The sequence below is a fragment of the Sorex fumeus genome, unplaced genomic scaffold, assembly GCF_029834395.1.
Source record: "Sorex fumeus unplaced genomic scaffold, SorFum_2.1 ptg000014l, whole genome shotgun sequence".
Lineage (NCBI taxonomy): Eukaryota > Metazoa > Chordata > Mammalia > Eulipotyphla > Soricidae > Sorex > Sorex fumeus.
Genome location: NW_026606071.1, coordinates 24,399,524 through 24,412,880, shown reverse-complemented (window position 1 = coordinate 24,412,880; position 13,357 = coordinate 24,399,524). Strand labels below are relative to the sequence as shown.

Genomic DNA, 13,357 nt, shown 5'->3' with positions numbered 1-13,357 from the left:
CGGGAGGACTGTGACTGTGACTGTGACTGTGACCCAAACATAACTAATCCCCTAACAGATAGAATGTTAGGGAGGAAATATTTCCTCTGACCCTTCAAACTTCATTGGTGTGATCTAATAATTAAACTGACATAAAGAAATATTAACAGGAGAAAAATAAACTTAATTTCTTATACACAAGAACTCCACACACAAGAGTTTTGAAGACAACAAGGTAAAATGAGGTCTCATGTGTTATTTGGAACTAAGGAATTGGAACAGGGAACCAGGACTTTATTTTATTTTTTTTTTAGTGAAACACCATGAGGTACAGTTATAGACTTACAAATTTTAGTGCTTGGGTTTTAGTTATACAATGATCAAGTACCCATCCCTCCACCAGTGCCCATCCTCCACCACCACGGGTCCCAGCATCCCCCCCACCCCCTATACCCCCCCGGCCCACCCTGCCTCTGTGGCAGGGCATTCCCCCTTGTTCTCTCTCTCTTCTTTTGGGTACTGTGTTTTGCAAGAGAGGCATTGAGTGGCAATCATGTTTGGTATATAGACAACTTTCAGCATGCTTCTCCCACTGAACCAGGACTTTAAAGGGGAATAAGTTAATTCACAGGATGATAAGAATAGATGTTTTAGTAATTATATCTTTGTCCTTCCATATAGAAGAATCATAAGAAGTTACTTCTATTAAGAATACTGATTATGAACATCTTCCCCTTTCCCCACCTAAATTCCTCTTGGTGATTAAGGAAGAAATAAAAGTTTATTTTGAGCCTATAAGGTATCAATTGCCTTCTCAACAAAATCTATTTTTTTTAATTAAAGAACTCTTCTCAACAAAATCTGCTTGCCAAAGTGGAACATCTTGTGGCTATTTTGAATAGTGGATATCTTTTTCCACCATTGAGAATAAACCCAGGACAATAATAAAAATGACCACATAGTCATCTCTATATTACTCACATTGATGGATGATGGGAGGCAGTGATAGAAATAATCTGAGAATTATTAATATGGATACTTTCACTACTATAGGTCATGCAAGTCTACAGTGTGACTTATGTAGTGCTGAAAACTCAAGACCAAAATGATCTCTCCAGCTAATCTCCCACAGTGCCAAAAATACTTACCAGTAACTTAAGACTCTCTTGAATGTCAATGCAATTATGTTATGAAAATTTTCACAGAAAGCACCATACTCTTTCTAACTTAAGAATGTTCAATCATTCAAGAGATATTTACTTAGAACCTACTTTACTCTAGACATTACCAATAAAACCACGACGAGCCTGAGCTCTCTGTTGACTACAGAGGAATATCTGACAACTTTGGAAAGATTGTTGAGGCCAAATCTAAAGTTATTATCATGAAATACAATACTTGCCAATTTACCAAATCTGACAAAAGACTCTGTGTCACGCCCTGCTAATCCACACCAAGAACAATGATGCAACTAACTTTCAGATGGTCAAGAAATACAGAACCAGCCTGATTCTGATCAAGAGTAGCACTGCACTCTAGCACTGTCCTCCCGTTGTTCATCAATTTGCTCACGCAGGCACCAGTAACGTCTCCATTGTGAGACTTGTTGTTACTGTTTTTGGCATATCAAATATGTCACGGGTAGCTTGCCAGGCTCTGCTGTGCAGGTGGGATGCTCTCGGTAGCTTGCCAGGCTCTCCGAGAGGGGCAGAGGAATCGAACCCAGGTTGGCCGCATGCAAGGCAAACGCCCTGCCTGCTGTGCTAGCGTAGGAACTTATAATAATCACCATGATCTCAATTCAATTAAATATCTCTTTCTTCAACTTAGACTGGTAGGCAGTAGGGTAGGTAACAAAATGCAAAATTATGCACAAGCCAGTTAAGTCTAAAGAGATCATGCTTGCATCTTTGCACAGACTCTGAAATATATATAAGTGTGTGTGTATAGATGTATATATGTACACATATATAAAGCATACATATGTAAATATATAAAGCATATCTCCCATCCCTCCCCTCCCTTGGACATTTTTGTCATACAAACTATACAAGTAAAGAATCCTAAGAGAGGTGGATATGAGACAATTCTTGACTAGAGAAAATTTCAGAAAATGGCTCATTAACTTCCTTAATAACAGACCTCAAAGGATAATCCCGAATGAATAAATTTACAAATGAATGAGTGAATCTAAATCTAAATATATAGCACATTTTAAATATGCAGCACATTTCACATTAACACAGATAATAATATATATTAATATATGATATATTAATGATTTATAAAATACCTATGTTTAGTAATCAAAACACTGCATTTATACTTATGAAAGTTTTTACCATTAAAGATAAGTCTTGAAAACAAAGAAAAATTAAAGTTTTTCTACTGCAGTCCCTAATAATTCTACATGGTAGTAAATAGACATGTTAACTAGTTAAAAAAAAAAATTTTCATTAGTCAGGAAATGAGGGGGACACAACCGTTTATAAAGGAACATGAATATCAGAACCCAAAGAAACATAATTGTCTAGACCCATCTGTGCTGGGCCACCTTGATTTTTATACCAAAAATCATGGCATACTGTGTTCATTTTCACTCTCAAAAATGGCATAGTTTGGCAATAAGTTATGCCCTATTAGGAGATAAAAAAGATTCTTGGTCTTTCACAAAGAAAACTTTAAGTTTTTTAAGTTTTTTTAGTACTGTTATATGTGGAGGTGTATTACATGATCTGCTTTTAAATGCACCAATTTTTAAAGAGTTAATAAACATTTGAACTTCCACATCTGTAAAGTAAAAAGTCATAATCAACCCAGAACATTTATGAAACCTCTAAAGACATAAGTTCAGAGCTCTACCTGAATTTGAATTTCCTTTCCACCTCTAAACCCTGAATCTAGGGACACAGATGAATGGCACCGTGACTCAGCATTTCTAAGGCATTCAAGAAAATGTGCTTGAGTGCCACAAAATCAGGAGAGGAATAAGAGGAAAAAGCCACAGCTATTAAAAATCAAAACATCTTTCTTTTTATAAAATAAAAAGTGTTGACATTCTTCAGTTTCCATCTTATAGAAATATTTGTGGTGTCAGGGATCAAACCCAGGACCTCACACATACAAAGCAAGTGCCCTTCTGCTGAGCTACATCCGGCTTTCTTTCAGAAACTTGTGTAAAGGAGCTGAACTGACAGTCTCTTGTCACTTCTATTATTAGGCAAGTCAGTCTAAGACACAGTAGAAAGTGTATGGACCACTTTTTGTCAAGAAATGCTTAAAAACACAAGCAGAGGGAAAATTTGGGGGAGCCCGATGTGTAAAAATGCAGAATTTACCTATGTGGGCACACTTCTAAATCTTACTTATTTCACTTTTATGTTTCCTCTATAGCCCCCATATTTATTATTACTGAATCTTCTGCATACTGCTTTTTGTGTACATACACAAAAACACACAAGTATACACCACAAATGTGCAATGATTTTTATGATTTTTTATATCACATTTATTTATTTTTAAATTTTATTTCTTTCCAGGGGCAGGGGCTTGGCCACACCTGGCGGTGCTCAGGGCTTAATCCTGATGGTGTTCAGGAATCTGCCGGGTATCAAACCAGGGTCCAAGCTAGAGTCAGTTGTATGCAAGGAAGTAGCCTTAACCCCTATCCTATCCATGCAGCCCTATGCAACATATAATTGCTGACTTATAAGAAGAGAAAGAAACTTCTTTCAACTAGAATTTCTGTATAAACACACTTAGTAAAGATCAAGAAAACCATCTCACTGGGTGGGAGACAGAATAATTCCAACATTCAGTAGGTGTTCCACAGAGAAGTCTTCTACATGAGTGGTGGGTGAAGTTTGAACAAAAATTACTGTTAAACTATGTTCTAGTAGTCACATAAGATTAGACTATAAAACAGACATTAGTCATAGATTCAAACACTTGAATTATTAAAAAGTTCCACTGTCATTCTTTCAGGTATTAGGTCCAGAGGGCTTGGACATTCTTTAAATATGTCTTAAGGGGCTACAAAATAGTAGAACAGATAAGGTGTTTATCATAACCAGAGCGACCTGGGTTTCATCCCCAGCAACACAATTGCGGTCCCATGCCAAGCACTGCCACAATGTTGCCTGAGCACAGAGTCAAGAGAAAGCCTGTGCTTTCTCTGGGTGTGGTCCAATTTTTTTTTTATTTAAACATAGGTTTTAAGGTGATTTTTTTTCCTTCCTCCAGTTTCCTATGCAAAGGCAGTTAACCGCCCTTCCCCCTCCTCCCCCCAACCACACAGTTTCACTAATTAGAAAAGTCATAAACTGGGAGTCAACACACTTTTCAAAAAGGGCCTTGAATTACTCTTCCTTAAAGATAGTTTGGATTCTTCTTCCTTAAGATAACAATCAACATCTCACTGTTAATTGTTCTATCAATAACACTAATAGGTAGATCCAAAAGTCAGCCCTTAAGTTCCCCAAGAACAGACAGGAAAGGAGATCAAATCCCATTCATCTCAGCCAAGGTGAGCCATCATCACTTCACAATACTGAGAAGTAATACTTAGTACAAAGGGAGCATTTTCTCCCAGACCTGACCTGTGAAAAACAAATATGCAAGTCTCTTGAATTAGTCTTGTACAACCTTGGGAAAGTCATTTAAAGGCCTTAAATTCCTACCTCCCCATTTATAAAGTAGGAATAAAATCTGTTGCCAGGTAGTCTATATTTTAGAAAATTAATAATATCAAGGACGAAAACCATTTTCTTTCTCCTGCAGATACTTTCTTTATTTCTAGAAGTTTATAAAGTCATGCCCTTCTAAAAAAGGTAGAGTCCAAAGCAGAATATATAGCATTCAGATTCTTCTTGCTGCCCCTGTTAAGAACAGTGGAACTGACAGCCTACTGTACAAATCTTATTTATATAACCCCAAAATATTATTATATTATTAACCAAATAAAGAACAGAACAGAGAGCAGGGGAAAGTGCTTTAAGTATTAAGGACCATCTTTTTTTTTTTTGAATGCCACTTTTGAACCAAGCTGAAAGTAAATTAATCACTTACAATGAAATCAGAGTCTTTCTTGAAGGATTATGCTGACCCAAACTGGTCTCAGTATTACATAGTTTTTTTATATTTACCATAATTCTTTAATACACCAAACTTCCTCAAACAACAGAAAAAAAGTATTTTTCCTACTTATATTAAAAAGAGAGGTTGTTTAAATAATTTTAGGTGAAAGATTGATGGAGAATCTATAGCCAAACAGCCTCTTCAAGAACTCTTATGTACATGCAGATTGAAGCCGGTTTCTTCCTGGGAGGTAGAATACTGCACCCTTACATAAAGCCTCACAGTTAAAGTCAGGCCCATAAACATATTCCCTTTCCTGTACAGTGTAAAATGTATCTGTATACCACACTGGCCACATTTCAGTTGTTCAACTTATAAGGCCGTAAGAAAATCCAATTCCCACTTCGAGTCAAAAAAGAGAAACAAACAACAATCCTATCATCCTATCCCAGCAAATTCCAGGTTAATTCTCTCTTGTGCACCCCTATCATAATATTAATTGATTTCCTAATAAAATGCTGCAGTAGAATTTGTGGAATCAGATTCTGGCAGAAATTCAAAGCAAAGGAAAACTCTTCATAGCTACTTTAGCACACTCAGTTTCCTGCCTACCTTGTTATGTTTTTGCTGGTGTCTTGTCTTTGTGTCAAGAACATGGTAAGGGCTTTCCGAGTCTTGGTTGATGTAATATATGAGTCTTGAAGGCAGTGTAATTTCTTTCTGCATTGCATTGCTGTAAGTGATATTACTGCTGCTATTCTGTTGCAATGGATTGTCTTCATCTGCCAGGACTCCAACATTTTTTTCTGCAGTTTCATTCCAATGCAGAGCTGGAGGGGGGAGGCAGGGCACAAACACACACAAACACACATATATAATCTATAAATACATAAGGACTGAAAAGCATTGGCCATTCACTGCAAAAACAAAATATTCTGTTTACAAGCAGCAAGTTAGAAGTGGAAACACAGTAAAAACAACTTACTGACACAGTGAAATGGCCGGGATAGGTTAACAGGCTTATACAATAATGTACTATTTATTTCTATGTTTTACATGTACATTTCTAAGCCGTCTGGTATCTACATTTCTAAGGGTGGGGAAACAGAATAGACAGGTTCCAATTTTCTGACCCTAATCTCCAACCCTTCTCTAAGTCTACAAGAAGTTCAGTGGCACCGTGACCAGTAGCATCCTATCAGAAAGTTAAGTATGCTCCTAAGATAACTTGAGTGCAGAATTCATGGACAGAGGACGCTAATTGATTCCTTTTACAAAATAGATCCTTCCCTTTTCTTTCTGAACTTTGAGATGAGCAAAATTCTTTTGCCATAGAGGGATGCAGGTAATGGCAGCTTTCCAACTTTTTGAAAAATCTTCTGGCCAAAGCCAGCTGCTTACACTGATTTCAAGTCTCCAATGAAGTCTACATGGATTTTAATTGTTCATTATTAATGACAAGCGCTTTGAGAAATCACAAGCACGGATTTAGGTCCCTGAAGTCTCCCTCCCCCCACCTTAATTCCAACAGCAGTGAATAAACTCAGCAGGAAATTTGAAGAAACAACCCATTACCACTAGTCTCATTACAATCACCCGCATTCAAATTTAAGCTCCACCACCCAAGAAGCAACTTGCTCCCTCGGTGCCTTTCCTTTCCACCAGTTTCCTCTCCACCAAGTTGCACGGAGATCGCCGAGTGACCCCGCAAGCACTAAACACCCTCCAGTGGAACCGATAGTAATTGGATTTGGGATTTTTAGTGAATGCAACGGAAATTGACTTCAAAAAAAAAAGTGAACTGGAATGAATGGGATTGGGGATGAGGGAGGTGGAGAGGCAAAGGCAGGGGAGCATGCCAAGGCCAAGCCCGGGATGTGTCCAGAGCGCACAGAACCGGGTGCCCTTCGCTCTTCTCTGCAGGGCCCGCGAGCAAAGCAATGTAAAGGGCACCGGGGCTATACCCACCGCTGGGTGTAGGAGCCCCCCAGACGCCGGGCCGGGACGAGGCGGCGAGTGGAGGCAGCAAGAGAAGGACGAAGAGCAGTCGGCGGGGCGGCGCGCGGGCTGGCGCCGGGCCGGCGGGGCCGCCGCGGGGGCCGCTGGAAGCTCCGGGAAGACTGCAGCCCGCCAGGGGCGGCCGCCCGGGGCTGCTGCCGGGCGGCTTCATGGCTCATAGCTCCCGGTAGCCGCTCCGAGTGGCGGGCGAGAGCGCCGGGCTGCGCTGCGGGCGGAGCCGCTCACGCTGGTTCTGCGCGCATGGTGCCGCCGAGGCCAGGGGGTCGGGGCTCTGGGTGGGGCGGCGCCCCTCCCCTGCTCGCCTCTTGGCCCCTCCCCGAGCAGCCGCTCCAGGGTCCCGGGGTCCCAGCAGGCGCTCCACCAACTTGGAGCCTGCCCAGCAGCTCCTCCCTCCCTGCGGCGGGCGCGGCCGCTCGGGCGACTGCGGGGGCTGCAGCCCGGGCTGAGGATGCTGAGGCGGCGCGCGGCGCGGCTGTGCGCGTGCCGACACCGGGAGCGCGCCCGAGCGCGGCTTCGGGTCCTGATGCTGCTGCCGGAGCTGTTGCCTGGCACGGAACGCACTGCGCATGCTTCTTGGGGGGGTGCGGGAGGTGGAGGAAAAAAGGGAAGAAAAAAAAAAAAAAACACCAGCAGGGTGATGCAGCATCCCCGGCGTTCCAGCATCAGAGGTGACGGTGGCACCTCCAGAGCTGGAGGCAGGAGAGGAGGAGGTATCAGCTGGCAGGCAGAAACTGATGAGGGAGAAGGAGGAGGGCTGGGGGGCTTCTAGACCAGAGACAAGGCTGATCTGGCGAATACAACCAGCCCGAGAAATCGGTGTTCCTTCCAAACACCTGGCAAAACCCTCCTTCTCGGCTCAAGCTAAGCACACGCATTTCCATCTTCATGCTGAATTTATTCCCTCCTACAAAAACAAATGTAAAGGGATGCAGCCGGCGAGATAAAAATAGCGCAGCTGATCCTCGGGTTCTGGCTAGCGGGTCTGCGCGCGGCGGCGGGTGCGGGGTGCGGACCCTGCGACCCTGCGTCCTCACCCTCCGCCCGTGCGCTAGGCCGCCTCGCCCAGGCCTCCGGGTCCCGCGGGGCCGAGCACGCAAGAAGCCAGAAGGTGTTTGTTCAAAAGTTGAGAAAGTAAGGCTGGGCCCATTCGGAGGGGACTTGCCCATTCCGGCCGGGAAACACGGACATTCAAACCCCAGGGTCTGGCAGTTTATAGTTTGTCATCCTTGCGGTGCAGATTTCAAAGGTTGGGATTCAGTCCTATCTTCTACAGAGAAAGGGGGAGATCACCCGCGTCCCTCGTTACTGTGAAAAACTATAGAGTCTGATTTGGGTGGGCTAGGAGCAATTTGGTGACTGTAGCATTTTTCCTCCCATCATTAAAGATTCATTTACTTACCCTCCCAATGACTGAGTACTAAAGACGTTGTCTTACTCCATTATTTGTATTTTAAAATAAAGATGATATTGGGGGGTTAGGGAGTGGTCAAGATTTACATGACTGAAGAAAACCTTGTAGGGCTGGAGCGATAATACAGTGAGTAAGAGCTCTTGTCTTGCTGGCCAGAGTTCAATCCTGGACACCCCATATGGCCCCTCCAGAAGTGATCCCCAAACTCAGAGCCAGGAATAAGCCCTGAGCACAACTGGTATGGCTTCAGAACAAAACAAAAATGTCATATAAACCACCATAGCAAAGACTGGTGCTACCACCCTCTGCACCCCACTTACTGAAGAGGGAGAGTAACTGAAAAGAAAGGCACACAGAGATCCTAGAGGACAGAACTGTTTGTTTTGTCCCTGGAAGGGAGTTTCGCTCTCACATTGACCAGACCAGATGCGAGGATGCAAATGCAAGGCCCCTTTATTGCTAGTATGAGCTAGGGTCAAAGTCTCATCCAAGGCAGTGGAGTCTTGACAAGGACCCCGGCTCCAAATTCTAAGCAGCTGATATAGGGTTTGGTTACATAACAGCATTTTTTTCTAGGAACTGGCAATATGTTTCCAATTCTAGTCCCTGTCCAGTCCTGTGACTGCAGGGACCAACATTATGTTTCCAATTCTTGGTCCCTGTCTGGTCCTGTGACTCCACTCCATAGGCCCTCTCTGTTTGGCTGGGCACCACTGTCCATGCCCCTTATTCTGATAGATTGTTGCCATGGGGTGGTTTATCTGTCCAGGGTGATATTGTTTTCTGAGAAGTCAGGACTTTCTGATAGGGGAAACAAACTTAGGCCTGCTGAGAGTTTCAGTCTTAAAGTGGAAACTGACATGGCTCCTCTTCAACCTCATATTCCCCCCTTTTTTTTCTTTTAGCTACAATGAGGAGTCTTTCTCATGCTGACTGTCGACCCCCTGATAGTGCTGTTGCAGGACCATTAGCTGCACAGTATTAACCCTGTCCTTAATAAAAGCAATAAGCTTACTTAGTATGCGAAGGCCAAAAGTTAGAATGAAAAAGCAATATGAGCAGGGATCTCAGGATATCAGGGTGGTATATAACTTTAGGGAACACAGCAACAAAAATACAAAATTTTTTAGATGCATTGAACGCTTGTGAGCTTAGGCAAGGGATGAGGCCTGTTCTTGAGCAAATCCATCACCCTCCTTTTGAAGGAATTGCCAAGGGGCTGTTTGTGTGGTTGAGGCGACTAGTAATGGGACTCAGGTTTCGCCTGGCTGTGGGAACTTTCCCCACGCATGTTCCCTTTCCTGAAACGGCCTGCAGAGTGAGGTCCACCTTCCTTTCTCCCCAGTTACATTGGGTCAGGTTCTTTTCCAAGGAAACATTAAATATAGTATTCAGTTCGATGACTTCAAAAAAGGGGGCTAAGATACAACATAAGGCCCTTTCCAGTGAGGTTCCAGGGTTCTACTGTTAGGCCTCCAGACCCACACCCAGTCCCCTGGTTCCAAATCCTGAGTGGGACCCACCTGGAAGCTCTTTATATTCCGGGCCCAGTAGAGTTCCCTAGTATCTGGCCATATGTCCTGGTGGACTGCATGCAGAGCCATTACGGCCACCAGCTCTCCCGATTTCACCCAGGGAACCGGCTGGGGGCCTATTGGAAATATAGGTGGGGAAGATCCATATAAGATTTCAAAAGGGGTTAAGTTTAATGTGTAGGGAGTATTCCAGGCCTGAAGTAGGGCCAAAAGTAGAAGCACTAGGGGTCCCATATGGGCTGGGACCAGGGTGACAAGTTGACTTTCCTAGCTCCCCCTTTATAACAATACCTGTAGCACAATCTTTACCATTAAGGAGGACTGGAATTGTCAAAGTAGGAAGGGGACAAGCAGGGGGTTACATGCAAGCAAGCCAAGTATTGTTGGGTCCCCTGTATAGGGGCTCTTTTAGCAGACCTGTGGTATAATCGCTGGGAGACCACTCTATAGTTTTGGTTACTGTAGAACTCCGTAGGTCCCTGAACAAACAGTAGCGTGGGCCATAGCTGACACAGAGCAGTGTTCATTCTACCTTGTTCAGTATCAGAAAGTAACCAGTGCCAAAAACTGGGTCACATAAGGAGCTCACTCCACAACTAGCACCATGGGCATACAGAAACAGAATAACCCATGCCCTTTCCATAGTTCCTTTAAGTCTCTTTCTTCAGCCTTATCTTGAAGGTGGGAGTCATCTCCCATTGTCCAGATGCATCACTGGTCCATGTCATTCTGTCTCCAATGAGGGAAGGCAGTTTTTCTTTTTTTTTTAATTTTTATTAGTGAAACACCATGAGGTACCATTGTAGACTTACAAATTTATGTGCTTGAGTTTCAATTATAAAATGATTGAGTACCGATCCCTCCACCAGTGCCCATTCTCTACCACCATTAATCCCAGTATCCCTCCCACCACCCGCATTCCCCCATCCCACCCTGTCTCTGTGGCAGGGCATTCCCTTTTGTTCTCTCTCTCTCTTATTGAGTGTTGTGGTTTGCAATTGAGTGGCAATCATGTTTGGTCTATAAAAGGCAGCTTTTCTATGTGAAGCATGGACCCAGGTTTTGATTCCATCCACCTTCGGAGCAGTCAATATAGTCAGGATCACGGTATAAGGACCTCTCCACCGAGGTTTGTGGTTGCAGTCTGGTGCCACCTTACCTAGACCAGATCCTTCAATGCATACAGATGAGAAGTTACTAGTTTCCCTTCACTCTGGTGGTGTGCTCCAAGTCCCACATGTGGGGAAACTTCCCACGGTCAGGTGAAACCTGTGTGCCATTACTAGTCACCTCAACCACACAAACATCTCCTGGGCAATTCCTTCAAAAGGGAGGGTGGTGGATTTGCACAAGAACAGGCCTCACCCCTTGCCTATGCTCACAAGTGTTCAATGCGTCTAAAGAATATTGAATTTTTGTTGCTGTGTTCCCTAAAGTTATATACCACCCTGATATCCACCCTTGTGGGGCCCCTACTCATATTGCTTTTTTTATGCAAAAGTTTCAGTTTCCCCTATTAGAAATTCCTGACTTCTCAGAAAACAATATCACTATCACCCTAGGCAGATAAATCACCCCGTGACAACAACCTATCAGAATAGGGGGCATGGGCAGTGGTGCCCAAGCAAGCAGAGAGGGCCTAGGGAGTAGAGTCACAGGACCGGACAGGGACCAAGAATTGGAAACATAATGTTGTGTATAATCTCCTGGGCGGCTAGGGAGAGCCCTGATGGCTCTCCCTCTCGCCACCCGCATTTGGTGGTCTCCGGCTGCTCCCTCAGCCAGGCGGCCAGTGCCATGGGCAGATGAAGGAGGAAAGGAGAGCCAAGCCAGCTGGTTGATCAATTGCCGTTTATTCCATTTTCCCCGTGCCCCTGTTCAAGTTTCTCTGAGCCCCCTCTCCCCCCCACTCTAGTCTCACACTGCCCCCTCATTCCTGTCTCCTCCTGTCTCTCCCACTCATCTCTCTGCGTTCTATCTCGCAGCCTGGGCGCTCTCTCTCTCTCTCTCTCTCTCTCTCTCTCTCTCTCTCTCTCTCTCTCTCTCTACGTGTCTGTTCCTGTATTTTTCTTCTACCTTCTTCTCCCTCTGTCCCCCTTGCTAGTCTCTCTGCACTCCATCTTGCTGCCCTGCTCTCTCTCTCTCATTCTCTCCAACTCTCTCTTCTTTCCAACTCCCTTATCTCGCTTAACTCCCCAGCTCTGGGGGTAGACGCTACACCTGTCAGGTAGCAAAATCAACATAAGAAAACCCTTGCCGAATGCCCTGCCACAGAGGAAGGGTGGGATAGGGGGATGGGGGGTGGGAGGGATACTGGGATCCGTGGTGGTGAAAAATGGGCACTGGTGGAGGGATGGGTACTTAATCATTGTATAATTGAAACCCAAGCACAAAAATTTGTAAGTCTACACCTGTACCTCTTGGTTTGTCACTAATAAAAATTTAAAAAAAAAAAAGAAAAGAAAGAAAGCCCTTGCCAGGGCTGGAGTCAGAGCACAGCAGGTTTTGCCTGAAGTTTTGCCTGGCAACCTGGGTTCGATTCCCAGCATCCCATATGGTTCCCCGAGCACCGCCTGGAGTAATTCCTGAGTGCATGAGACAGAAGTAACCCCTGTGCATCGCTAGGTGTGACCCAAAAGCAAAAAAAGAAAAAAAAACACACAAGAAAACCCTTGCTGACCACCCATCAGGCTCAAGGGCAGAAATACCACCTAGGGATGTTTCTTTTCTCCTTAGTCCAATAACTTAATTAACATCTTAATTCTACCTCTTAATATTAGTTCTTTTGTATGGACACAGTAAGAAATAGATTGAGCTTGTAGGGTGGCTTTCCTGGGAACATCTCAGACTATAGTGCTCAGGCTGGATTAATCATTCCTAACCTTAGCAGGGTCCAAATCTAGTTATTATTTTTTGGATCATGACAGAATTTGTCCATGACCATGCTCTTAACTTATAGTTAAGCATTATGGCACTTTGGTCAGGCCCATTTCGATGTCAGGGTAGCACATAGCTCACCACCTGCCCTGGGTCAATCCAGTCCCTCATTGAGACCCTGCTTTGGGGGTGCTAGGAAGTAAGGGAAATTGAGGCTTAGGTTGAGAGAACAGATGTCCAGGAGGTAAATATCATTCAGAGCCAATTAACTCCCAAGTTATGAAAGCATAGCATTAACTGTCTTCTTGTATCCATGCAAAAAGGACATTGCTCTGAATTAACTATGAAAAGGACTTAAGGAGAAGAGAAAAACAATATTTACAAGTCAACAGAGCACAAAGAAAAAAACTACAAATGAACACAGAGGAATGGGAGCATTGTGATGGGAGTAACCCAATAA

The 13,357-nt window shown here is 43.9% G+C and overlaps 1 protein-coding gene across 3 annotated transcripts in view; it reads right to left on the bottom strand.

Moving 5' to 3' along the window:
* ADAM23 (ADAM metallopeptidase domain 23) overlaps nucleotides 1–7,601 on the bottom strand; it is a 218,689-nt gene extending 211,088 nt beyond the window's left edge. For all 3 annotated transcript variants that reach the window (XM_056111569.1, XM_056111568.1, XM_056111570.1), the window contains exons 1-2: nucleotides 7,024–7,601; nucleotides 5,668–5,885 (exon numbers count right to left, since the gene is read on the bottom strand). In XM_056111569.1, the coding sequence (XP_055967544.1) occupies nucleotides 5,668–5,885; nucleotides 7,024–7,225 (420 nt within the window). In that variant the 5' untranslated portion in view covers nucleotides 7,226–7,601. The remainder of the gene's footprint in view (nucleotides 1–5,667; nucleotides 5,886–7,023) is intronic.
* Between the last annotated feature and the right edge of the window lie 5,756 nt (nucleotides 7,602–13,357).